Source organism: Macroventuria anomochaeta (assembly GCF_010093625.1).
Source record: "Macroventuria anomochaeta strain CBS 525.71 unplaced genomic scaffold BU25scaffold_8, whole genome shotgun sequence".
Classification (NCBI taxonomy): Eukaryota; Fungi; Ascomycota; class Dothideomycetes; order Pleosporales; family Didymellaceae; genus Macroventuria; species Macroventuria anomochaeta.
Window position 1 is genome coordinate 663,574 of NW_022985369.1, and position 25,467 is coordinate 689,040.

A 25,467-nucleotide genomic window follows, 5' to 3' on the forward strand; every position below is an offset into this window, starting at 1 on the left:
CTCGACAGCGACATGCATGTCGTTGAAGTTGGCTCTGGAAACTGTCTTGGCACCGCTAAACCTAATTGGTGAGACGCGGTCGGCACTGCATCATCGCCGTCATGCGTATCTTGGATTGTCGCACGGTGGAGAGCTTGACAAGCTGTGTGCTTCACTTTTTGCTGGACGATGCTTGGAGCTTACCGGGGAGTTGTTCGAATCCCTACGCACGCTCACTTGGTGTTTGTACCGCACTATGATTACTACAACAAGACTATAACTTCCGGTTTCTGCCTGCCGCTTGCCATGCGCATGCTCTGTTAGACACTTCGAGTCGCACGCTGTCCATTTGACGCTCTACCTCTCACCGCCTCCATCGTGCCCGCATCTTACACATCTCGCCATAATTAGCTTCTACCGCTGCATCTGTGATATCTTCCAGCTGTCCACTCCACACTACTAGCTGTCACAGTCATGGCGCCTGGTAGGATTCTCCAAGACTGGGTTATGTTCACTGCTAACCGCGGCTGCCACCCATAGGCAAGACAGCGCCACGGCTGCTACAGGACCTGCTCACATACGACCCCTGCCGTGAAGACCGAGCAGGCCGCAATCTCCTGACCAGCGCCCCGCCCGAGTACACCCCGAGCAGAAACGGCATCCCCGCGGTCCCTCGTGGGAACTGCAGACATGCGCTTGTAAGAAAGGAGGAGCAGTCTCTGCTGCCAGTGGCTGGCGATAATCACGGCCCGGTATATAAAGTCGCATCTTACTGTCCGCAATGTCGCTGGCACATCGACGTCATTGTAGAGTTCAAAGACCAAGACTCTTCGAGCCAAATATGCGGCAGGCAGAGCGACTATCCGCTCCACCACTTCGTATACGATAGCGACAACAAGAAAGAAATCAATGGACTCGGCGCTCAGCAAGCCCCAAGGACGTTCAGCTTCCATTGCACGGCGCCCGCCTGTCCAACCTCAGTTCGCATAGACCTGAGGCCACCGCGCTTCACAGAGCACGATCAAGAACTGATGATGAACAAAGCACAGCTACGGAGGAGATTCGAGAGAGCGAGAGAGCTCATAGGAGAGCGTGAGGGCGAAACTATGTCTCGGAGTGTGGATGGGCCCGATTTTCTTGATACGTTTCTGAGGGACTCGCTCAACCCAGCGCCAGGCAAGACACGAGTCCCTTTGCTCAACAGGAAATTTGCAAAGACCTTTTGGAGAGACTGCGACTCGATACTCACGAAACTGGGCTTCGAGTACACACTTGAGGAGAACGAGGAAGAGAATGGGCCAGATGTCGAGGCCTGGCACCTTCCCAGACCCGGAGAACAGCAGGATGTGTTCCAGTCGACTCTGCGAACTACGGTCCAGGATGCCAGATACGAACTGAACACCATGATCCTCGCAGTGCCCGAGAATGAACGCCAAAATGTTAGACATCAACCGATGTACCCTGTTCCCTCACAAGGCGACATCGAGATGGTGCTGGCTTGCCATGATTGTGAGCCTGTCGTGAGCTCTGGGTCGATTCACTGCTAACGATACATACAGACGAGAAGGTGGCCGGACGAACACGCAGTACAAGTACAACTGAAGAAGACCACCCGTATGTAAAACCGAAAACTTATGCTCGAAGACTTCTGACGCAAGGGTCAGGCACTTCGCCAGTCTCGGCGCGGTCGGGGATTTTGCAGACACGCTCATACACTTTGCGTACCAACGGCAGAGCATCGTAGACAAGGTCAACGCGCCTTACTACCTGGAGTGCTTCCAGGAAATCGCGAATGGACGAAACAGCGAATCTTTGCAGTTTGAGGTGGCTATGATCACTAGTAAAGATATTCCCAACAGGCGCGAACTGGAAGCTGCTTATCGCTCGATTGGGTTGGACCCAGCTCACGGGCCTACCTTCAGCGACAGGTTCATTATCGACCAAGCCAGGTCCCGTCTACCTGATATCTCCCCAACACAGCGGGATGAGCTACGCAGAAATCTTCAACTTATTGGAAATTCGCGCGAAAGTGAAGAGATAAGACGAGAGGCTATGGAAGATATCGATACGTATGAAGAAGCCTTGTCTTGGCTCGAGCTCGATCAGTCGCAGGCTGATGATTTTGTTCGAACTATGTTCACCATCAAAGTGAGTCCACAGTGACTAAGCAACTCTCCTTCTCTTCCTCACTGATGATCTACAGACACAAGACAACCCTTCGTCTATCGAGATTGCGCGGAGAGCAGTTTCCATTATCGCCGAGCATCGAAACAGCGACCGACTACGGCAGTTCCTTCTCGAGGGAACTATGACTGAGCCCGAGAGGGATCTGAGCGAAGCATACGCTTTGTTCGAAATCTCATCCATGTCCGACAGACAAAACGTCGACTTGTCTGTCTTGCAGAGCTCAATGCTCGTTGCCCCACCGAGCGATATTGCCAAGCTCGAGAAGGCATTTACTCTGATCCAACAAGACCAGCTCCAGAACTACAACAATAAAGAAGAACGACCTAAGGAGTCAGGGTCACGAGTTAACGACTTTCCCCTGGAAACCTGGCCTGTAGGCTGCCGCAACAATGGGAACACATGCTACCTGAATAGCGTTCTCCAGTTTCTGTTCACTATCAAGCCTCTGCGGGATCTAGTTCTTAATTTCGAAACCTACGAACAAGATCCCTCACCAGAAGCACTAAAGAACAAGAAAGTCGGTCGTGCAGTCGTCACTCCTGAAAGAGTAGCCACTGCTCAGAATTTCGTCCGCGAATTACAAAGACTGTTCCAACTGATGATCCGAGCACCTACCGATAATGTGCTGCCTACGAAACATCTTGCTGAACTAGCGCTGTGCAAGACAGACAGCGTAGAAACCGAGGCGAAGGCTGCCGACGCTGAAAACCAAGACCATAAAGACTCACCGAATGGCACTGGAGCAGCTCTCATCAAAGAGGGTGAACCAGCAGTCGCTACAAATGACACCGTCATGGGCGAAGGTGACGGCACCAAGAACGACGATGTAAAGAGCGACGGCTCTGCCCAGGCTACGGAGGAACATTCTGAGTCAAACGACAAGCCATCACCTCCAACCCGACCACCTCCGATTCCCCCTCGACCGAAGGCACAAGAACAGGCAAAGTCCAAAGACGAACACATTGCTGAGAGCGCTCGACAGCAAGATGCTGCTGAAGTCATGGGAAACATCCTGGACCTGATCTCATGTGCAATCAAAGGCGAAGGTCTCCTACGTGACGGCGAGCAGGCCGATCTCATCAAGGACATCTTCTTCAGCGATGTAACAATTGTTCGGAACACAACCAACAAAATCGAGAAGACGCAAGAACTCAGGAACCACCACTTGATCTCTGCCGGTGGGCGCGATCGCCACCTCTACGCGGCTCTCGACGATGATTTCGGACAGAGCGAAATGGAAGGCGGTGACAGCAAATATGAATACATTGCCCACCCTGCTCCCATACAGATCGTCAACGTGCGCCGACTACAATTCAACAGAGAGAAGAAACAGCAGGTCCGTGATACAGCTCAACTCAGCTTGGACGACGTTCTGTATCTGGATCGATACCTCGAGGCAACCAACACCTTGTCTGGAGATGAGCTTCTACATTTACGTCAAGCGCAGTGGGCAAAACAGCAGGAGCTCCAACGCCTGGCAGTAAGATGCAAGGAATTGCAAGTAACTGAAATCGAAGGCTTGAACCTGGCAGATGCAGTAGAGGAAACTGCGAAGCTTACTGAAAGCTTCTTTGCGGGAATAGAGCAGCAGATGCTTGATCCGCTTCCAGCACCACCGCCTGAGGAGCTTCCGGAGAACCTGCATGAGAGGGCTAAAGTACTCAAAGGAGAGCTCGAGGAGATCGATGCTTCCATGACTCAGCTCGAGTCGGACATTGATACTGTTTTCAAGGAGTACCACGATCACGGTTACCGGTTGCACGCCATTTTCGTTCATCGTGGTGGCACCGGCTCGGGTCATTACTTGATCTATATCAAGGACTTCCAAAACAACACATGGCGCGAATACAACGACGAAACTGTACGACCGTACTCTGAGCAAGACATTTTCAGACTTGGACCGGGCGCCTTGGCTGCTGGAAGCACAGGGATCGTATTTGTCAAGGAGAATCGCACTGACATGCTCACCGAAGCGGTCTGTAGACAGCCAGATGCTGCCGCAGCAGAGACGACGATGAATGAGACGGAACACAAAGATGTCGAGATGACCGACTTGCCCGCGTCGAAGACAGAATACGATGGCCTCGAGGTTATCGAAGGAATTGAGAAGGCGTGAGCTCGCCCCCATACACGGGGGGCCAGGCCAATTCTCTGTTGCTTTGCTAACAAGAACGCGTCAGAGATAACGCGGCAGTCCGGGGATTCGTAGCTCAAGTCGAGCTACAGGTAGCTATAGCGGAAAGCATGCGTAACAAGGACAGAAAGCGAAGTTGCTCTCGTACCGGGTCTCCACCAAAGCGAGAGAAGTTGGCAGATGTGTTTACAGCGAGCGGAGAGTGGAGCTGATGTGTGCGGAGTGCAGGACATGTACTGGCGTTATTAGAAGGGATTTCTGAGGCATAGCAAAGCGGCATTTATACTGGCTTTCGTGGGCGAGATATCCCTAGGTTTTCCTCAAGACATAGATCACATCGAGTCGGTTACCATCTTCCACTAAAAGTCAACTTCCAGTCATCGTTTACGGAGCACTATAATCATTCGAATACCTACCTCTGTAAATCCATGTGCGACATTCGCTGGTGATACGCAAGACACGTGCCTCATTGCGCCTTCGCGCACTAGTGGCTGGACCCTGCGTGTTCTACCAATAAAGGCGGTTGTTTCCGAACATCGGCCTCGGAACAGCCCTAGAGTGTCAGAAGTCTACGGCGAGTGACCCGGCACTTGACAGCTCAACATTACGCCCACGATGCTGCTTTCACCCAGACAACCTCCTCTTCGATAGGACCCATGAGACCTCTTCTACGACCACCATGATACGCACTTCCTGCGCCTGGGCTCGCTCAAGCTCACGGCGCACAGCACAAAACGTACACGCTTACCCTCGGAACCCCAGCAACATTTCCGGAAATGCCACACACTCCAGCTTTGCAGTACAACGAGCGTCTCCTTCGCACGTCGTACGCCGGTATAATGCAACAAAGCCTCCTGTAGGCCAGAGAGCGCCTGCGACCGCCACAACAATACCCGGGCCTAGCTGGCTCTGGCTCGAACCCGTCATCGAGCCCTTCCGCGCATACGGGCGCGTGCAGCAACGGAAGCCGTACATGACACAGCTCGTGAGCTCGCTGGTTATATACTTCGTTGGCGACTTGGTTGCGCAGAGCATCGCTGCACCAGAGGAGGAGGAGACCGTGGAAGAGGAGGAGGAAAGAGGATGGGTACAGCAGTGGAGTGAAGACCGGGATTGGGCACGAACGGGGAGAGCGCTGATCATTGGAGGGATCAGCAGTATACCGAGTTACAAGTGGTTTCTGTGGTTGAGCCAGAACTTTAACTACTCCTCCAAAATCCTGAGTTTGACGACTAAGGTATGTCCTCTTTCCCTGTTTACGCCTCTCGAAATCGTGGATGCTAACAACTACCCAGGTCGTTGTCAACCAGATCCTCTTCACTCCCATCTTCAATTCTTACTTCTTCGGCATGCAAACTCTCCTCACCGGCGCCTCTCTCGACGAGATTGTAGAGCGCATCAAGCACACTGTACCCATGAGTTGGGTCAATAGCTGCAAACTCTGGCCGGCAGTGACGGCGTTCAGTTTTACATATGTCCCGATCCAGTACAGGAGTATCTTTGGAGGCGTGATCGCGATTGGGTGGCAGACCTATCTGAGTCTGCTAAATCAGAAGGCCGCTGCACAGGAACACGTTGAGCATGACGGTAGCGCGAAGCATGCGCCGCTGGCCATGACTGTCGAAGAGCAAGAAGATAGGGCAAGTGGGAAGGAGAAGTGCGCTGCATGAACGTGCTGCTGAATCGGGAACGAGGTTTCAGGCTTTGACAGCCAATATTTACTTTGTCATATTGCATAGATCACATGGAAGAGTTGGATACATCGCGAGGCGTTTTGGGTGCCATTGTGGCGGCTACATATCACTATCAAGAACAACGAATGCGTAGAAACCAAGCATGTGCTGTTTCTCTATTTCTCTATTTCTCTATTTCTCTATTTCTCTATTTCAAAGGATGACATGGGTACGATCTTTCACGCTCGGCCAGATGCGGCATTCACTTTTTTGCATGTATGAATGTGCGCTTTTCGAGATGGCATCTTTGCATAGCATTCAGGTAGTAATATCCGTATATACACCTGACAAGGTGTATTGACTGGTGAGTATTGAGTAGCCTATCTACAGCTCCACCCGCCCCACAGATCGTCACAACGTTTCTCGGTCTGTGGACCGAATGTCTCGCAACTTCCCGTCACTTCCGTTGCTCCGGACGTCATTGCGACAAAACACAAGCAAAAACTTATTGAAGAGTGGAAGGGTATCCACCACCACGTTAGCTTTGAAAGCAAAAAACAACCACGACAGAGACATCAAGGTGTGATGTCATCATGTCGACTGCGCAATACGACTCCAGGGCGTGGCCCTAATATATTCCTACTACACCCCTTAACAACCTTCTAATTGCATCTTGCGTTCAAGCGTTCACCTGCATACATTTCATTCCCTAAAGATACCCAAACACAACATGGCTTCCTCGGCGCAACAGCACGTAAACGAAGAGTCGTACAGCTCACGACAACAGCGGTCGGAGCTTGAGAACATGGCCGACCTGCCTTCTGAGCTTGAGAAAGAGTTGGATCGCTTAGACGAAGAGTTTTGGATCTCCGGCGACAAGTTGAAGCAAATCGTCAAACGGTTCCGCGAAGAGCTGGACGAAGGCTTAGCCAAGCACCATCAGAACATTGCGATGCATCAGACCTGGGTACATCATCTTCCTTCAGGAAACGAAAGGGGTACTTTCCTCACCCTGGACCTTGGCGGAACCAACCTGAGAGTCTGTGAGATAACACTACATGGACACGAGAAGAAGGGCAAAGAGAAGACTGAGCTGGATCAAAAGCAGTACAGGCTGCCCGAGGAACTCAAGAAAGGTGACGCAGATGGCTTGTGGAACTTCATTGCAGAAGAGCTGGAAGACTTCGTAAAGAACAAAGGTCTGGACAAGCAGTACACCAAAGAAAAGCCAATGCCGCTCGGTTTCACTTTCTCTTACCCAGCAACACAAGCGCGCATCGACCATGCCGTGCTCAAGACATGGACCAAGGGTTTCGACATCAGCGGCGTAGAAGACCACGACGTCGCCCAGCAGCTCCGCGAGAAGATCGAAGAACGAAATCTGCCCATCGAACTGATTTGCGTGATCAACGACACCGTTGGCGCAATGATAGCATCTGCCTACAACGACCCCAAAACCATCATTGGCGCCATCTTCGGCACGGGCTGCAACGCAGCATACATGGCCAACCTATCCAGCATCGGAAAAATGAAGGAGCCCGACAGGCGCACCGCCAGCGCCCAAAGCGACAAAATGGCAATCAACTGCGAGTACGGCGCCTTCGACAACGCCCACCGCGTCCTCCCCTGGACACAATATGACAAGCAGATCGACGCCGAGTCTCCACGCCCTGGCGAACAGGCCTTTGAGAAACTATCCGCAGGCCTGTACCTCGGAGAAATCTATCGTCTCATCGTGCTTGAGCTCGCAGACCAGGGCCTTGTGTTCAAGGACCAGGATATCAGCAAATTGAGGAAATCATACTCAATTGATACGGGTTTCTTATCGCAGGTGGAAGACGACGATTCCTCCTTCTTCACCAAATCTCGCTCTCTCTTCAGAGACCTCCTTAACCTTTCCCCGTCGGATGTCGAAATCGAGCTCTCGCGGCGCATCGCCGAATTAATCGCTGTCCGCGGCGCAAGACTATGCGCGTGCGGCGTAGCCGCTATCTGCTTGAAAGAGGGTATCGATCAGGGTCATGTGGCGGCTGATGGCAGTGTGGCGAACAAGCATCCAAAGTTCAAGAGGAGGTGGGCGAAGGCGCTGGGTGAGATTCTGGGGTGGAGTGACGAGGAGAAAAGGGAAGGGGAGGGGCCGATCAAGATAACGTCTGCGGAGGATGGGAGTGGGATTGGGTGTGCGATTATTGCTGCTATGGAGTTGGACAGACTGGGGAAGGCGTGAGGCCTCAGAGCACCACCTTCGGAACGACTTCTACAAAATTCACATCGACGAACTTCATGAGTGCGGTACGTTTCTTACGCTGCCTTCCACATCACCCTGTGTTGCAGCCCTTACAAGCCTGCTCGTGTAAATCTTTCACAAAACTTTAGTTGATTGCCGCGATCTTTGAACAGCTAATGACGGCCTCCTTGCGACCCAGAAGGATGTCTTGACTGTGGAAATTGTCAGTACCATACCTCCTTTCAGTCCCGGACAGGGTTATCCGGCGATCGCAATTGGCACAATGAGTCCGCGGCTTATCTTACTGCAGTACGAGATAGACGTGAACAGGCGCTCGTTAACCGGTCACCTTGTCCATCCGGGCATAATCGACTTCGACCAAATCAAGGGCAGGCTATCCTTCTGCGAAAAACACCACAAAGGCTGGCCCTGTAGTCCGGAAGGCGACTTCTCCTAGCGACCATTGCATATAAGCATGAGGGTGATTGATTGTGCACTTAGCACCCTCGTTGAAACTCCGGCGAACTGTATTTATGTGGCCCTTAGTTATGTTTGGGGATCGCATGCAGCCAAAAAAAAAAACCCCCCCCCCTTGCCTCTTCGACTCAGAACGCAGAGAGGGCTTTCCTAGTTGGTCTTGGGCAGGTTGGATTGCGCCAGTAAAGTAGCCGGGACGCCATCATTCGCGGTTGGATGCATTCACAGAAGGACTGGCACAAGCAGTTTGCTGCTAAAGCTGAAGATAGGCGTCAATCATCACCGCTGCCGAATTTCGGTGCCGAATGGCGTGAAAATATCATCCAGCTGCTCTCGATACGAGTAAAGCAGAATGGATTCTATATACACTTCGACTGAGAGTGACATCTTACGTGGTAGAGCCACCGCTATCTTGACTCAAAGCAATCAATTTAATATTAGAGCGTGTCGATTCTTTCACACTTGAGTCGTACAGCAACCACGACGCTCTCTGACCGCCGAGGTGGGTTAATAAGCAAGCCGGACTGTGCAGCTTGGTCGACGTTCGAGACATACTGGCTTTTCAGCTTAACAGCAGATCTGAGAACACGCTCAAAAACTCGAGGCGCTCGTCGCTGGAAGAGGATACTTTCAAAGTGATAGCTCTAACTAAAGAATATGGACTGATGGTCTGGCACTTAGGTGACCGCTTTGAACGCTTTGGGACCAATCAGCTTCAGGGTGTAACTGCAACCCAGGTCCGCAAAGATCTCTCTTCCTTCATTGTGCAACCACCACCGCAGGCAGGTGGTAATTCCATCCATCTGCGCACGCATTTTCTTGGTAGCGGAGAGATGATTATGCTCAGTTGAGAAGCAGCCTAACCAAACACTAACCTGAATTCATATATATGCACGTCCATGTTCACGAAGCAATGACCAACTGCATCTTTGACAGCTAAGTGGTTATGAGCAGCAGTCTGTCAATCCGTTCGATCCTCAGCGGCGATAGAATGACAAAAAAAGCAGCGTATCGGGGTCAAGAACTCGAAGTCCATTCGTCATTAGATATATACAATCGAATCGAAAAGGCGGCTCTATAGTCATGTAAGACACTACCAAACACTTTTGTTCAGTCCATCGTCAGGTCTCCCGACGCCTAGACAAGCAAACAGACGCTCTACAAGCACTGGCTGTAGTAGTCGTTCTGCTTAGTGCAAGTAGCGCCAGAAACGCAAGCAGTAGCACCAGTGTAACCAATACCACCACACTGAGCCCACTTAGCAACGGAGCCAGCAGCGCCAGCAGCGTTAGTAGGAGCAGGCTTAGCAACGGTAGCAAGAGTAGTCTTAGCGGGCGCAGCAGCAGCCTTAGTGGTGGTAGGCTTAGCGGCCGCAGTGGTGGTCTTAGCAGGAGTGGCAGCGGCCGCAGTGGTGGTGGCAGGAGCAGGGGTAGAGCCGGAGCTGGCGCCGTCCCAGACCTTGGGGCCGGGCATGGGGTAGCTGGTGAAGCCGGAGTAGATGTCGAAGAGGACACCGGCATCGGTGGCCTTGTAGGCGCCGGGGAAGGAGACACCGGCGGGGAGCTGGGCAGTGCCGGAGCCCTCGACCTTGATGTGGACGCACTCCATGTAGAACTGGGCGCCGCCCTGGCGGTTACCCTCGTGGAGGGCGTTGATCTCGGGGCGGAGGACGTAGTCGCCGGGAGCGAGGTTGGGGAGAGTCAGGTCGTGCTGACCGGGCTTGCCGGTGTAGGAACCGGCGATGAGCTTGTCGACGGCCCACTTGCCGTTGCTGTAGCCATCCTCCCAGATCTTGGTCCACGAGTACGAAGAGCCAGCCTTCGAGGCGTAGACCATGATGGGACCCTTGTGGGAGGAGGCGATGATATCGTCAGAGGCCTGGTTGTTGTCGTGGTGCCACTCGAAAGCGATCTTGTCACCACCCTTGACGGTGATAGACTTGGCAGCCTTGACGCCGGCGACGTTGCAGGTCATGGCAGACGAGGTGACATCGGTGACGGGGTTGTTGTTAGGGGGAGAGTCGATGTATCCACCCTGGGTGTTACCGACACCGGCATCCTTTCCGTTAACGAGGATGTTCCAGACGGTGGTGTGGGCAGAGGCGAGCTGACTGGCAGCTGCAACAGCGAGGACCTGAGAGAACTTCATGGTGAATTGGTTGGTAGGTGTCTGTAAAGAATGACGGGTCAGAAAGAATGACGGAAAATGGAGAGTTCGAGAAGTCAATGACTGAAAGAGCGTATGGAAAACGAATGTGAGCGTCAAGCGTGCCTCTCTCTAGGTGGGCGGCTCATGGCTCTTATACTCTCCTGTATGTAGTTACGAGATACACCCAGCTCGGTTGCTGGTGATCCTGTATGCGGCGTATCCTGACTCAGTGAGCCACCGGGAGTATGGCATGTCGGTTAACCAGGTATTATTCAATTTCGTGTGTTTAGCGCCAGGAACAGGTTAGAAGCACCGTTAGATGTCCGAGAGCCGTTGGGTACGATCCAGAGTCGAATCGACGTGCATCAATCTATGCCGGAAAGAGCAATGTGTAGAACAAGCCTAGAATGCATGCCCCTGGCCATGATCCGTTCGATCACCAAAGCGTCGAATGGCGAGTCGGGAGCAAGAAATATGAAACATAAGGATTCAGGAACCTACGGGAAGAGATCAGGAACAGGGGGCGCCTCCGAGTAGGCCCAGACCGCCAGTCGTGAAGGACTTCATGTATTTCCATGTGGTCATGCAGTGTAGTTGACATTAGTGTCTTGTGTAGGCCTACTGCCCCAGGCATCGCCTTTGCTCACCGACTTTGGCGTTATGCTGTATGGTAGACAGAGTTGTCAAGATTCATCTTGGCCGTGAGCCGTTACTCCTCCATGATCCATGCCACCAGGAGGCGCAGACGGTGAGGGCGACAGGAAAACACGGTGACGCTTGCATCTCTTCGTCGAAAAGCACCTTCCTCGGCTTAGAAAAAATGGAGCGATAAGAATATACGAAATTTGACAGCGGATGGTGGGCTGGTTTTTCCGTCAATGCCGCAGCCTTACGAGAAGACGAAATTGGCAGCCGCATTGTGTATGTTTCAGCCAAGTCCGGCAGCTGTCTCTCCAGTACAAGCGATGTCGTCCGCGGCTCGGTTATGCATGTTTTGTAGCTTCAAAGATCGAATGCTTAACTTTGAAGAACCCCGGTGAGATGGATTTGATGGAGTGGAGGGCAGGAGTGATGGCCAGCATGGGCCCTTGTTGCGTTGTTGCCTCCATGGTGGTGCACAGGGCAGATCCGCGGACTTGGACCCGTTCACATCCTGACTCGCCACCCTGCCACTTCTACCAACGGCAGGGGAAGTAAATGAAAGGTACCTGCATGGCTAGACCACGCGCTCCGGTCTCACGACTCACTGCCTATGAGATCATGATAGGAATTGTGTTCTCCTGAACATGTTGTGGCACCTCGGTACCAATTTGACAGCGCCACGTTTTTGATGAACCAGTATCTTTGACCACCGAAAATGAGGCTGTGAAACAAGGCTGCATCGCTTCGATCTCACGTTGAGGAAAGGACAATGCTGCACTTGACCCTACAATGTTGGTTGCAGCGCTGTGGCTTACACAACGAGGTGTCTTGACGCCCGAAAGATAGGGCATTGAGACACGGCTGCATCACCCGAAGTCTGGACGAAAACCCAGTAAGATTGAGACAACCTGGAGGCAGTAACGAAGGGAGTATGAGTTCCGAGGAAGTCGTGACCATGTCCCACGGACATGACGGATACTTCCTGGTGAACGAGTTGTTGAGAAAAGTGAGAGTTGAGTGCAGACTTGCGGATGTCAATCATATATGTACTTGAACGGTACCAAAAGGGAGACCGTTTGAGCACATTTGAGCTGTATGAATAAGGAAGGACAGGACAATATCATGTCCCTACTTCATCAATGAACTATCTCAAACAAGCCACCAGGCTCCCGGGCATGCCGCACAGAACCGACGTTAGCACGACAGTCATGTCCCAACTTACAACAATATCGTGCTTACCATCACAGCACCCGCAACGCTTCCCCAGCGACATATAGCCCTACCAGCCGCACCACCCATCATAGTAGCGGGACCACTCGCAACCGACTTCATCGTCGAATTGACACCCTTGCCCTTCGCAATCGTCCCATCACCCGCCCTCTTCTGACCACCAGCACTGACACTGGTCGGATCGCCCGTACTTCCCTTGACACACATATCCGTACCGTTTTTGAACATACGATCCGCAACACCCTTCCACAACTCCGTTACATCAGTGACCATGGCTGCGGTGAAGAACATGCGACAGTCGGCTGCCTCGTACATGAACTCGAGCGGCGTGCCTGAAGCGTCGTTCTGGCGCAGATTGTCCTTGAGATTCACCCCACCGGCGACGCGACCGCCTTGGTAGGCGGAGCGTTTGAAGAGCTGCGTTGCGAGTGCGGTCTTGCCGAGATCCATGGTGTCCCATTGGGCTTGCTGTTCGGGACTTCCGAGGCTGGAGGATATCAGTAAGCGGGTTTACAGAGCGATGGCATGAAGAGTACGAACAAGTAGGTGGCTTGCATTCGCAGCTGGATGTCGTCCCAGGAGAAGACTTGGGCGCCCTTGGTGCCGCCGACACCTTGCATAGGGCCTTCTTGAGGTCGGCCGCCTACTGCGATGGTACGGACTGCGCCTTGGTTTTTGAGGAGCTCGGAGGCAATGGCGCAGGTTGAGGAGCACATGCCGTCGTGAAGCTGTGTACGTTAGCTAAGCACAAGTCATTTGGAGTGGATACTTACCATGACCATGTCTTCGGCCTTGAAGGGCTGTGGTGTACTGGTTTCGTTCTTGTTCTGATCGAAGCCAATGACCGAGAAGCCATTGTACGAAGTCGAGATCGGATCACTGAAGTTATAGCGAATGGTCGTCGTAAACTGATCACCATTGGCTGTCTGCGGCCCGAACGCAGCGTCCGAGGTGCTAATAGCCTTGTTATCGATATCGAGCTGATGTTGAAAGTTGAAGCTAGCTGTGATACCAAGGATATCATCTGAAGTCGTGCCTTGTCCGAAAGCCTGGACAAACGCCGTTTGGTTGCCTTGCACAAACGTCTTGTTCGCAATGAAATCGCCCGTAAGCTGATAGGCAGCCTTGATGGCATCGTTTGCACGGAAACGAGTTCCACCAAAAGGCTCTTGGTCTGCCTGAGGATAGACTTGTTTGAACGTGTCGTAGCCAAGGATTGCGTTACCTGTATGAAACATCAGTGTTCGGCTCCACACCGTGTTTTGTCGGATCAGACCGCTTACCTCCGCCGTTCCCTCGCATGTCGAAGATCATCTTTGTCTTGCCCTGCGTCTTGCACATGCGGATGAAGTCACGCATTACATTCTGGAAGCTTTGAACATCAGGAGACTCGTATGAGGGTAAGCTGAGAACTGCAACATCCTACAATATGTTAGCGAAGCGGGCGATCGCGGCTGTGCATCTTACATCGTAGCCCGTGTCGTTGATGTAATAGCCTCCAATAGCAAGGTTAGGATTAAGAATCACGGCCTTCGGGTAACCAATCTGAGAGGGTGTGGGAGTAGGAGTAGGGGTACTGCTTGTCCTACTAGCAACCGTAGTCGTCGCTGGCTGTTCGATCTGAGTGACAGGCTTGGGCCCAGTGCAGAACTGCTTGAAGAATGTCTGTCCGCTGTTGACACCAGTGAAGTTGCCAAATACAACAGCGACGTTCATCTGGTTGTAAGTCGTTCCATTGGCGAATTCCATAGTTGTGTTGGGACCCTGGTACTGGCCTGTCCTGAAAGAGCCCAAAAAGACAGTGCCTGAAGCAATCAGTGCTTGCGAGGGGAACAATGCGTTCCAGCGTGTGTCGGCATCGTGGAAGTCAGACTGTGCAGAAGCGTTCTGCAAGTAATCCATGGCGCTCATTCCGTTAATCATCTTGACCGCTGAGGGTTTGTACGAAGAATCGTTATTGGCCTTCCGAATATCCTGGTAAAGGAAGACTTCTGGCATTGCCTTGCCGTCAGATGAGACCGAAACTAATTCAGTGCCTGGCGGTCTCTGGAATTGCATAGCAGATGCAAGAATGTCGGGTTGGTATGCGAAGTGATTGTCGTAAGCTCTGTTGAACAAGGTCATCATCTCCAGTTGGAAGTCGTACTCGGTCTTGAAGGTACCGTTCGCCAGTCCCTTCTGCATCAGATCCAACTCACCCATTACGTCAACAGGCTTCTCGGTATAATTTGCGGGAGGGTTCTTAAGGTATGCGATATTGGACTGCCACTTGACGAAGAGCTTCATGTCATCGATGAGCTTGATGTTCCCTTCCTTGTCCAGCGGGACTGACGCCAAACACTTCATACCCAGTTCTGCGGTCACAACCTTCCGAGCGCCAGGTAGCGCTGCAGCTATGGCACTGCTGATCGCTGCACATGGCTCTCCACCGGCGGAGGTGGTTGTGTTCGAGGGGAGGGTTGCATTTGATGCTGTGGACGTAGCATTGCTTGCAGCTTCAGATAACAGTTCAACACCCGCTTGAGTCATGACCTCTTCCATATCCAGATCTGGGTAGTCCGGCACACCGTACATCCATGGGTGAGGATTGCCAGCGGCCGCAAGGCCGAAGTAGACACTCAAGAGGACAGTCGGGAGATGCATCTTGGTATGTGGCACCTGCGGTTCGGATCGGTTGGCTGGTCGTCTTCAAGCTGCGTTCGAGGGTTACCAGAACCGATTAGTGTATTACTATAAGGCGATCCAGCGCTGGCAGAAGTGAATTAGGTACAGAAAGAAAGGATTATGAAGACAGCAAGGCCATAACAAAGCTCACAGAGCTGAGGAAAGGGATTAGAAGGGAGACAGCTATAAAGCAGTGGAGGTATTCACGGGTTCCGTAACGCTAGCTGTGAGCAAGTGCTCGCCAATGGTGGGGAGGCGGCGAGTATCATGGGAGAGGGTCAGTGCTAAGAAAGGTAAACCTAGCTTGTGGCATGGCTGCGGCATTATAGAAACGACGACTGCCGGTTGGGGGTCCATATGTAGGATGCGAAACATGTTGTGTATCCATTACGAGTCGTGTGATGGTTGAAGAAACACACCCAGAGGCTACAATCGACCCAAGGCTGCTGATTTCCCGGAGAAAGTCCAGCACTCAGCGCCAGTCTGGCAATTGTGTAGGCTCGAGCGACTGCCATCATGTTGACACTTCCGGAAGACGACGGATTGAGCTGGCGTTGAGCGTGAGACTGATACGAAACGATGCTATTGGACTAAGCCTTACCAAGCTAGTCTACGCTCATAGAATGAAGATAGCAAAGTGCCTTTAAGATGCGTACGAGCAATTGCTCTTAGGTCCATAATGACATTTTATTAATGCTGTTCTTCGACATGGGTAGGAGCATTTTCAACGTGATATAGCACGAGATGCTGCATGTTGGGGCGTAACCGTAAATGCATCCGAATCCACGCTCTTTTTGTTTGACTCTTTACTTTGCTCCAATGAAAATCGGGCACTGACACAGACTTCTACCTAACCTTGCCACTCTCTGTTGCGATATGACGCGGTACTCGAGTAGTGAAAGGTCGTGAGTCTTCCTCGATGAAAGGTGATTGAAGGAGGAGTCAGCAGTCTCGCACCTTCTAGCTGGAAGCGCCAAGGCAGCGGGCGGCTGCGGAGTTTTAGCACTTGGGCTGAGCTGAACCCCTCGCCACCAACACCCACTTAACAACGCCGAAGACCGGTCAACCACTCTCCACTCTCCACTCTCCACTCTCCACCTCAGACTCGCAAGTCACCGGATTCGCACCAGCAGCGCGCCTCGTCCAGTCTTATGTCCACAGACATCCAAAACCTCAAGTCCTTCGATCCGTTCGCGGAAGCCGAAGACGCAGGTGCAGAGGTCAAGGTTGGCAACCAGCAGAACTACATTCATATTCGAATCCAGCGTACGTATAGTCCTTCCCCCAGCCGTGTATCTCTGTTACACGCTCGCGCGACACCAACGCGCCCTCCAAGTCGACATCAACTTGCATTGCCTATGGACCCAAGGCTGACAACCCCGCAGAGCGCAATGGCCGCAAGACCCTGACCACGGTCCAAGGCCTGCCCAAGAAGTTTGACCAGAAGAAGATTCTCAAGGTGATCAAGAAGCAATTCGCCTGCAATGGCACTGTCGTCGCCGACACCGAGATGGGAGAGGTGATCCAGCTCCAGGGCGACCAGCGCAAGGACGTCCAGGATTTTTTGACAAACAAGAAGGATGGACTAGGTCTTGATGTCAAGAGCATCAAGGTCCACGGCTTCTAAGCTGAAAGATGCAACAAGCCGCTGCCCCCGCCGATTGCGACCAATACGATCGGTGACGATTCGAGTACGATCACATGCCAGTTTGCAGCGTGTGACTCAACATTGACAAGGCTGAGAACGCGGCACAATATTGCAGATTCCCGGGGTCTGGACGAGTACGGCTATTTCCTATCGTCGTTCCTTTGGATGAGAGAGAAGGGAAGGTGTACAGTTTGCCCTTCACTTCTGATGTGGTGAGAGGATGCACGAGTTTTGAGATCGACCAGTATAGGAAGCCTTCCAGAAGATGTCTCGTAGCCAATCCAGGTTTATGACTTCGTGGATCCCTTCCGTCTTGAACCTGTGTGTGACGTATGAACAGAGCAGATGCTCATCCAAACGTTCCGAGCAGTGACCCAACATCCTGCTGCTTTCCTTGCCTGATCTTGCGTTTCTTTGTCCCGCGTTCGCTTCCATCTTGAAGAGCCTGTGTATCCTGCGGCCGCTTCGAATGCAATTCTGGCAAGACCTGCTTTCGGATGAACCAGGATATGTCTCCAACGTGATGCGCAGATCCATCAGCGTAACAAGTCAAGGCAAGCGAGACTGTATTCTCGGCCTCTGTCTCAGGCAATGAGACCTTCTGGGCGTATCTGTACAGACGCTTCGTCTTCTCGGCTATCGAGTATTGCAATCCACACATCGTCTTACTGAGTTTGTCTTCCTGAGTCGAGCCTGGACGTTCCCACTGACCATAGGTCGTCGAAGGATCAAAGGGAGAGCGACGCTCAATTCCCACGAGAGCAAGAGAGGGAAAGCTGGAGAGGTTTTCCAGCACCGCGCTGTTCAGAGGTCCATCTTGAGGTATGGAGGACATGTAGAGCAACTTCAGCTTTTGAAAAGCCTTCTTTTCGCGCACAGCGCGGCACCAGTCTCGGACGCCGGAGCCCCTCAGTGGATTGAAGTTCCTTTGAGCTGGGTGAGCATGAATCAAAGCTGCCAACGTGGGTATTTCCGTAAGTGACAAGAGTTGCGAGAGATTCAATTCAAGACCGTAGGCGCAGAACTGAGTGAGGACGCTGTTGATGCTGCTGAGGCTATTCACGATGGAAGGCCAGGATGTGATGGAGTCGAGTTTGCCGACGCGGAAGTGATGATTGAGCTCTGGTTGATTAGGATAAGCCTGCTGAAGCAGCGTCCAGGCTTCGAAGGTGAGAGTATCACTGTCTGAGAGTCAGTCAGAGGCTCTGTTGTAGGGACATCTAACTGACGTGGCTTTGAGATGGTGATAGATCATGCCAGCGTAGTGCCATCCCGGATCTTCAAGTGCTTCAGGCACAAATAGATGGATGTTCCAGCAACACGACCGCATAGCCATGTCTCGTAAAGTACTCGATCCTTTCTCTGTGTTCCTATAGGCCTGCGGATTCAGCATTCTACCCCTGATATGCCTCTTCCACATCGGCACCATAGACCGCACGCTGCTTAATGTAGTCTCCGTGTAGATTTGACCATTCTTTGGATTGAAGGTCTCCATGATCGCACTGCTGAGCAAACGATAAGTAGGCGCTTCAGGTTTAGTGACGCCCTGTATAGATTATAGTACAAAAAGAATGGGTGAAGCGAAGTGTGGTTATAGTGCCGTGACAGAGTTCGAGAAGCCGAGTTGAAGAAAGGGGAAGATGTGGTGTTATGGGAGAGAAGCAAGAGGGTAGCGCGCTGCTCAACGCACAGACGAGAACGCGGTTTCACGACTTCACGTGTCCACTGCACCTGCAGGCGCGATGCATGAAGGATCTCTTCCAGCTTTCAGCCAGATCTGCAAGTGTATGAATCAAGTGGGTATTGCATTTTGTGATCCCGGAGTGCTACTTTTCGTCTAGCAATGCCAAATGAACCTCCTCACTCCGCCTTGCCGAGCGTAGCCTCCGTAGTAGAAATGACCCATTCAAGAACGCCATTACACGCCGACTCAGTACGCGATGCCTTCTAAGCTCGCTGTGGTAGATATGCGCCACCAGCCAGCACTAAGTTCATTCTCGTGAACTGTACTTTGTAGACCGGCGAGTCCTTTGTGGGGAAGGCGCCGATCTGGTCCGCCGAGACACCTGCCTCTTTCGCCGCTTTCTTCGTTGTGACTGTGGTGCCACTCGCACCTTTTGTTGTGAGCGCACCGTCTGTCTTAGCCGCACCATCCGTGCCTTTGCCGCCACTCTCAGTGGTCTCCTGCAGAACATCCCAGACGCGGACAGTCTTGTCTGCACCAGCGGAGACGAGGATGCTGGACTCCACACTCCACGAGAGCGACCAGATACCGCCCTTGCCGTGACCGCGCATGCGCTTCCTCCTTCGACCTGTCTCGAGGTTCCACAGCACAATGTTGCCGGCGTCGTCTGCGGAGGCGAGAGTCTTGCCATCTGGCGAGCAGGCGATGGCCGTAACGTTGCCAGTATGGCCAGTGAAGAGACGTAGACAGTTACCACCAGAAATATGCCACATGCGAACTGTACGGTCGCACGACCCTGTGAAGACGTAGAGGTTGTTGGGATGGAAAGCGACACAGTCAACGTCGTTGTCGTGCCCCACGTAGATGCGCAGCGGCTCAATGTGGTCGGTGGACCAGAGACGCGCAGTGCGGTCATTGGAGCCAGTGAGGAAGTAGTGCCCGTATGGACCCCATTGGAGGTCCCAGATAGGGTTATCGTGGCCACGGTAAGCGACTAGACATGTCCATGTATCGAGAGACCACAGGCGGACTGTCTTATCTTCGGAACAGGACAGAAGGAATTGGGTGTTAGTAGGTGGGCCACCCTCAACGCGGTTTGAGGTGGAAGGAGAGAAGGAGACGGCGTAGACTGGACCGGCGTGACCAACCAGGCGCCGTGATGATGACGGTTGTGTGCTGGTCTCGGGCAGTGAGGATGTGAGAGGACTGCCGTCCATAGACCAGACACGAATATACGATTCGGCCATGCCGGCTGCGACAAGCTGATTGTCGCCCGAGAACTCGATGCAGTTGATGCTATCGTAGGTGTTGTGGAAGGTGTACATAGTGACGCTGACTGCTGGACCAACACCGCCAGTACGGCCTTCCATCTTGTAACGATCACGGTACTCCATGATCTTTGCTACTTCCATAGAGACATCGCGCGCGAGAGATGGTGGCAGTGGTACTGTGTCACGTGATGGCCCGTCCTCTGTTGGTTCACGCTTAATGCGTTGCTCATACTCATCCACAAGAGATGGTTGCCCAGGCTTAGGCGCGTTCTTAGCGTCTTCATCCTGTAGTGTGGCTCGGACATCGTCTTGCAGGTCCTGATCCTGTGGGTATGGGCCAAGCTGCAGACGAATTCGCGCAGCATCAGCTTCAGGGTCGTGACGACTTGTCAGTGGATGACCAGGGTTGTGTCCCGGAATACCTTCATCTTCTGCTGGAAGCTCGTCCTCTCCCTGTCCACCTGCCAGAATCGCTGCTATGCTCTTCTCTGCAGTCGCTGTGCGGTCCATGGTGACGATATTCAGGTGCTCCCGGATGATGTCCATGAGCGCTTGGCCGCCCTCGAACATCTTGGACTCCAGAAACTGGATCAGGTTGTAGAAGGGCATCGTGGTCAAGGTCAAGCGATACTTGTTGTCGCTGTAAAGCTTCGCAATGTTGCTTTCCGTGAGGTGAGAAGGCAAGCGAACCTGACGGAGCGTCTTGATCTCATCGCTATGATCGCGCTCGAACTGGTTTTGGTAGGTTGCGAAGAATGTTTCTGCGTCTTTTGTGAAGTAATCGCGCACCAGAACCATGAACGAGTACACAAAGACGGGCCACAGCAGCTTCTTCAACTCTGGTCTGTACAGATCCAGATTGTCTTCTGTGTATTTCCGCAACAACTCGAACGACTTTGTGTACTTCGCGCCTCCTATTTCCGTGCTGCCGCTAACGAGAGGCTGGCCATTCGCTTGCGGCTCGGACTCCTTGCGGAGCATCGCTTCAGTACGTACATAACCCTTCTTGGAGAGATACTCTAATACCTTTTAGGAGTTAGCAGGATAGAAACGAAGATTTACATGCGAAGAACTTGACAATGCATTGGTTTCGATAATCCTTAAACGACGCAGAAGATGTGTTAGGCGCCATGTCAAGGTTTCCGGACCAGGAGACTAACGTTATTGCGGCATGTATTGTTCAGGGCGTTCGTACTGTAGTACCGCGACTGAGTATGCGCAATGTGGTGTGCTGGTTGTCCTTGCCCGGGTGTGCCAGACGAGGGTCGAAGTTGCATTGGGAGCGAATGGTTGGTAACATGGAAGTTGCGCGGTGGTAGTTGAGACATGGTGACTTGCACGACAATCGCCGTTTGGTGGTCCAGGTTCAGAGGAAGTCGATATGTACGGTATCATAGCTGTGTCCAGAGTGCTTTCACTTGGACATGTCTTCCCGGATACATTGCGCGCAAACCGTAGTCAAACCTGGAAAGGGCGTGGAAACGAGATTTTGAAATGCAGTAAAGGAGACAAGTCACTCACTATTTGGTTCAAGTTCTGTTGCGACTGAGGTCCAGATGTGCTGGGCGGCGGCGGGCCAGCACTCTGTTGCGGTGGCATGTTGCTGTGTGGTGGAAGGCCGGCGCTGGGAGGACCGTTTGTGCCTACGCTCATCGCCCGCGCAGGCCCTGGCCCCGGTGGGCCTGACATGTCGACTGCGTTCCTTCTCTTTGATACTAGCGCGTGGTGTTGCTACCTGAGCTGTGTCCAAGCTGGGGAGGAGCGAGGCGCGTTGCGGATTTCGGTTCGAAGGAGCGGCGGTTATGCGCGAGTGAGTGTCCAGTGTCGAGGGCGCAGCGAAAGACGCGTACGGAGCACGCGATCGAGATAGCAAGGTTGTGGAGTCGTCACCGAGGCTTGTCGCATTGTGGAGTGAGCGGAGGAGACATTTGGTACCGGCAGCGATGGCTTGTGGCTGGTGCATCAGCCACATGGTCCGCAGGTGGGGCTTGACTATAGCTCCTTCATTCACCCACCACAATCAACAATCACTGCTGTCGCACAGCATCATTGGCTCCCTAATTGCTCGCGGAGCTCTGCTTGCACCATGTCGACAATGAATGAGGATACAGATGCCATGGAAACCGACGCGCGAGCTCCCACACAGCCCTTAGAAGACCAAGCACCTACAGCATCGCAACAAACATACCGCCAAATCGCGGCCTCCCACATCGAAGCCCTCAACAAGCTGAACAGCAACTTGCCCGACATCCTCGCCCTGATCGCAGCCGCACTCTCCCAACTCACCAACAACCCCATTCAATCCGAGCCACGAGAAGACTCGCCCCGGGCGCGCCAAGACGATACTGTCGCTTTCAGCAGTGCGATTAGATCGTTGATGCAAGGTTTTCGAGAAGCCCTTATTGAGCAAATCAATGATTTGGAACGTTATGAGGTTATTCCTGCGACTATGCCTAAGTTCACGGCTCTGCCGAGCGCAGTACCGGGTTTGGGAGCGCAACAGCAGCAGCAACAGGCACCAATGAAGCAGGATCCTGATGCTGGTGTCAAGAACGGAGGGTATGGAACCTTTGATGTAGGCGTGCTGAACGCGAATGTCTCGTCTGGGCAGGTGGGAGGGGAGGATACACTGGATAGGGTGAAGGCGGTATTGGGTGAGCTATTGGAGAGGAATGGGCAGAAAACCAATGGAGAGGAGATGACAATTGATGGGTGAGGCGTAGAGGAACCAGGTACACCGACCACACACAAACAAAGTTCAGCTGCCACACGCTGGAGGTACCAGGCGTCTAAAAGGAACTCCTGGAGGTCTTCCTAGACTCCACCATGTGCAGCGACATGCACCGAATGGCTTCGAGCTGTTGAGCCCAAACGAAGGATCGTTGCAGGCAACCAGCGATAACACCAGCCATGAATGGCCTCAAAGCCATCAGGAGAGGCCCGGGGGATTAGGTTAGAAGCTTATGTGGGCCTGCTGTTTTCCGTTTCGTCCATCAGATGGAGACAAGAGCTACATACATTACATAAATATCAAACCATCAGCTTGTCTGATAACTCTCATGCATTACAGCCCTCCCTCTTCGGCTAGCACATCCCTCATAACTGTGATATCTTGTGGCGTCGTCCTACAACACCCCCCAACCAGCACCGCCCCCGCATCAGCCCACTGCCTCGTCTTAACCGCCAACTGTCCACCCTCTGTCCTCCTCCCCTCCCACTCCCTCGCTGCCGCATTCCACTGTTCGCCCGAATTGGGGTACACAATCATCTTCCACCTCCTCCCCTCTTGCAGCGGCTTAAGGGCCTTCAACGCAGCAAGGGAAATGTCGTCCGGCACACAGTTGAACCCAACGGCTATGACCTGCGGTGTGTTGTCGAAGAGAGCAGCGATTCGAGACAACGGTGTGCCGTCACTGATATGCTCTGCGTCACGGAGTGTGAAAGCGAACCACGCCTCCGTATCCCTGAAGTCTTCCTGCAGCAACTCAATTAACGCCTCTGTCTCACCCAGGCTAGGAATCGTCTCGCACGCAAGTACATCCACACCAGCGTCGACCAGGGCTTGGATCCTGCCGCGGTGGAAAGCCTTCATATCTTCTTTCTCGAGCTTGTAGTCGCCGCGGTACTCGCTCCCATTAGCGAGAAACGCACCATACGGCCCTACGCTACCCGCAACAAAGAGGCGATTTCTAAGCTTCGACTTCTCTGCATCACTCAACCCCTTGGCTTGCTCTTCGATCCACTCATCCCTCGCCTCCTGCGCCAAATGTACACTCCTCCTCACAACGTCTTTCCCCTGCTCTTCGCTGAGGTTGAGAGATTTACTGAGCCCGGCAAGGGATGCCTGGTAAGACGCTGTAATGGCCACTTGGGCGCCGGCTCGGTAGTAGTCCAGATGTGTTTGTTTGATCAGGGAGGGGTTTTGTAGGAGGATGTCGGCCGACCAGAGCGCGCCTGAGATATCTGCGCCCAGGGTTTCGAGATAGGTTGCTAGTGCCCCGTCCAAGATGACTGGAGCGTCTAGATGTGCCGAAAGCTTGTGAGAGTCCGCCATGTTGACAATTTGGGAAAATTCTGTGGTGCAAAGTGAACTTTTTGTGATGTCTAGTCACGAGACCTGTGCTTCAGAAATGTGAAATGCAGCGTGGGGGTGGCCGATGTTCGGGATGGAAAAACTGGGGAAAGGGCCGACTCTTCCAGAGCAGCACAAACTTCAGAATCCAAAATAGAGCACGGGACTCATGTTTCGAGATCGAATGGTGCCACAACATCTTCGGTACTACGGCTGAACATGCGATGGAGTGGTTGCAGTGTTGCGCATAAAGACTAGCCTCATGCAGGTGAGTCAATCTCGATGAACACATCGACTTCCGATGGCGCGTGAGCTTCACGACTTCTCCTCTAACCTCAGCAACGTCCCGCGCAACTCGACATCACAAACCATTATAAGGAACATGTTCGGCCGTAGCAAAGTTGTTGTATATTACATGCTAAAGTGTTGCCGGCCATCGTAACTGGTAACATATTGAAGCGAAAACCTGTCTAGCTAAAGAACACACAGCCCTAGAAAGATCGTACACCACCCATACCCATGACGCATATATCACTATGCACATGACCGGAATACGCGATCGATGCTGGGTTCAATAAGAGATGTAACAGTTGCCCTGACGCAAGACCGTGAAAGCATGCTTGCCCGACAAGCCATGCGAGAACGGGCAGATGATATGAGACGAGGGTGTGTGTTTAAGCGAAGAGCGCGAAGGCCAAAGCGATGACGATGGCTGCGATGGGACTGTGGCCTATGGCGACGGTCTGACCCATGTTGACAGGGACCTCGATGTACGACGGAGTGGGAGCGATGATAGTGCCATTAGCGCTGCCAGATGGGTAAGGGTAGCTGTGCAAGAGTTAGCTTGGTTCAGAAGACGACAGCAATCAAAACTCACCCAGATCCAGACGGGAGATATCCAGTGCCGCGGCTCGTGGGAACAGCATCCGTGGCGGTGTCGGTAGATGGGTTACTCGAGGGCAACGGTGCGGTAACGTAGTTCGTCGATATCAGAGTCAAACGGCTCGTAATCCTAGTAGTGCCATCGATGACGGTCGTGCTGGCTGGTGGTGGAGGTCCAGGGTACACCAAACCAGAGCTGACAGACGTGACGGCGGGATATGTGCCAGACACATTGCTCAGGGTGCTAGACGGTGCGACTGGAATTGACCCGGATGGATAGCCCCCAGGAGTGCTTGAGGTGCCTTGGGTGGGAAGTGCAGAGGTCCCAGGAGCTGTGTAGCCACCCGAGGATGGACCGGATACGCCGGGGCTTGAGGAAGTGGGGACAGAGTCTGTGTTTGTGCCGACAGGACCGGTAGAGCTGGCGCTGCCGTAACCGCTCGAGATTGGGTATCCAGATGTTGGAACAGCGTCAGTGGCGGTGTTGCTTGGCGAGGATGGCGTGTAAGGACCGCTTGACGGAGGAGCACTGGAGCCAGGATAGCCAGA

The 25,467-nt window shown here is 52.9% G+C and overlaps 11 protein-coding genes across 11 annotated transcripts; 5 read left to right on the forward strand and 6 right to left on the reverse strand.

Moving 5' to 3' along the window:
- Positions 1–154: 154 nt before the first annotated feature.
- BU25DRAFT_438475 (ubiquitin C-terminal hydrolase-like protein) lies at positions 155–4,686 on the forward strand. The gene is made up of 5 exons (XM_033709064.1): positions 155–463; positions 520–1,488; positions 1,539–1,593; positions 1,644–2,127; positions 2,183–4,686. The coding sequence occupies exons 1-5, from the start codon at positions 454–456 to the stop codon at positions 4,280–4,282; spliced, it is 3,618 nt and encodes a 1,205-aa protein (XP_033564295.1). The 5' UTR covers positions 155–453; the 3' UTR covers positions 4,283–4,686.
- A 186-nt stretch (positions 4,687–4,872) lies between these two features.
- Positions 4,873–6,131, forward strand: BU25DRAFT_489485 (uncharacterized protein). The gene is made up of 2 exons (XM_033711425.1): positions 4,873–5,537; positions 5,596–6,131. Exons 1-2 carry the CDS (start codon positions 4,980–4,982, stop codon positions 5,968–5,970), a joined length of 933 nt encoding a protein of 310 aa, XP_033564296.1. The 5' UTR covers positions 4,873–4,979; the 3' UTR covers positions 5,971–6,131.
- A 572-nt stretch (positions 6,132–6,703) lies between these two features.
- On the forward strand, positions 6,704–8,200 carry BU25DRAFT_388357 (hexokinase; the record flags this gene model as incomplete). Its single annotated transcript, XM_033704473.1, has 2 exons — positions 6,704–7,924; positions 8,036–8,200. 2 exons carry the CDS (start codon positions 6,704–6,706, stop codon positions 8,198–8,200), a joined length of 1,386 nt encoding a protein of 461 aa, XP_033564297.1.
- Positions 8,201–9,490: 1,290 nt separating this feature from the next.
- Positions 9,491–11,043, reverse strand: BU25DRAFT_265690 (carbohydrate-binding module family 1 protein). Its single transcript, XM_033701776.1, has one exon. The coding sequence runs from the start codon at positions 10,823–10,825 to the stop codon at positions 9,836–9,838; it is 990 nt and encodes a 329-aa protein (XP_033564298.1). The 5' UTR covers positions 10,826–11,043; the 3' UTR covers positions 9,491–9,835.
- Positions 11,044–12,685: 1,642 nt separating this feature from the next.
- Positions 12,686–15,340, reverse strand: BU25DRAFT_336304 (uncharacterized protein; the record flags this gene model as incomplete). The annotated part of the gene is made up of 5 exons (XM_033702620.1): positions 12,686–13,184; positions 13,238–13,425; positions 13,471–13,922; positions 13,981–14,119; positions 14,165–15,340. The coding sequence occupies 5 exons, from the start codon at positions 15,338–15,340 to the stop codon at positions 12,686–12,688; spliced, it is 2,454 nt and encodes an 817-aa protein (XP_033564299.1).
- Positions 15,341–16,260: 920 nt separating this feature from the next.
- BU25DRAFT_265698 (protein translation factor SUI1) lies at positions 16,261–17,173 on the forward strand. The gene is made up of 2 exons (XM_033701777.1): positions 16,261–16,627; positions 16,747–17,173. The coding sequence occupies exons 1-2, from the start codon at positions 16,513–16,515 to the stop codon at positions 16,986–16,988; spliced, it is 357 nt and encodes a 118-aa protein (XP_033564300.1). The 5' UTR covers positions 16,261–16,512; the 3' UTR covers positions 16,989–17,173.
- Positions 17,065–18,730, reverse strand: BU25DRAFT_265741 (uncharacterized protein). The gene is made up of 2 exons (XM_033701778.1): positions 18,239–18,730; positions 17,065–18,190 (listed from the first exon to the last, which is right to left on the reverse strand). Exons 1-2 carry the CDS (start codon positions 18,502–18,504, stop codon positions 17,359–17,361), a joined length of 1,098 nt encoding a protein of 365 aa, XP_033564301.1. The 5' UTR covers positions 18,505–18,730; the 3' UTR covers positions 17,065–17,358.
- Positions 18,731–18,956: 226 nt separating this feature from the next.
- On the reverse strand, positions 18,957–21,653 carry BU25DRAFT_336341 (WD40 repeat-like protein; the record flags this gene model as incomplete). Its single annotated transcript, XM_033702624.1, has 2 exons — positions 18,957–20,990; positions 21,486–21,653. 2 exons carry the CDS (start codon positions 21,651–21,653, stop codon positions 18,957–18,959), a joined length of 2,202 nt encoding a protein of 733 aa, XP_033564302.1.
- Positions 21,654–21,982: 329 nt separating this feature from the next.
- BU25DRAFT_408709 (uncharacterized protein) lies at positions 21,983–22,982 on the forward strand. Its single transcript, XM_033705877.1, has one exon. The coding sequence runs from the start codon at positions 22,051–22,053 to the stop codon at positions 22,678–22,680; it is 630 nt and encodes a 209-aa protein (XP_033564303.1). The 5' UTR covers positions 21,983–22,050; the 3' UTR covers positions 22,681–22,982.
- Positions 22,963–24,240, reverse strand: BU25DRAFT_408710 (homocysteine S-methyltransferase). The gene has a single exon (XM_033705878.1). The coding sequence runs from the start codon at positions 24,016–24,018 to the stop codon at positions 23,029–23,031; it is 990 nt and encodes a 329-aa protein (XP_033564304.1). The 5' UTR covers positions 24,019–24,240; the 3' UTR covers positions 22,963–23,028.
- A 470-nt stretch (positions 24,241–24,710) lies between these two features.
- Positions 24,711–25,446, reverse strand: BU25DRAFT_456520 (uncharacterized protein; the record flags this gene model as incomplete). The annotated part of the gene is made up of 2 exons (XM_033710037.1): positions 24,711–24,864; positions 24,914–25,446. Coding segments are annotated over 2 exons (687 nt in total), but the record flags the coding sequence as incomplete, so codon positions are not given.
- Positions 25,447–25,467: the final 21 nt, after the last annotated feature.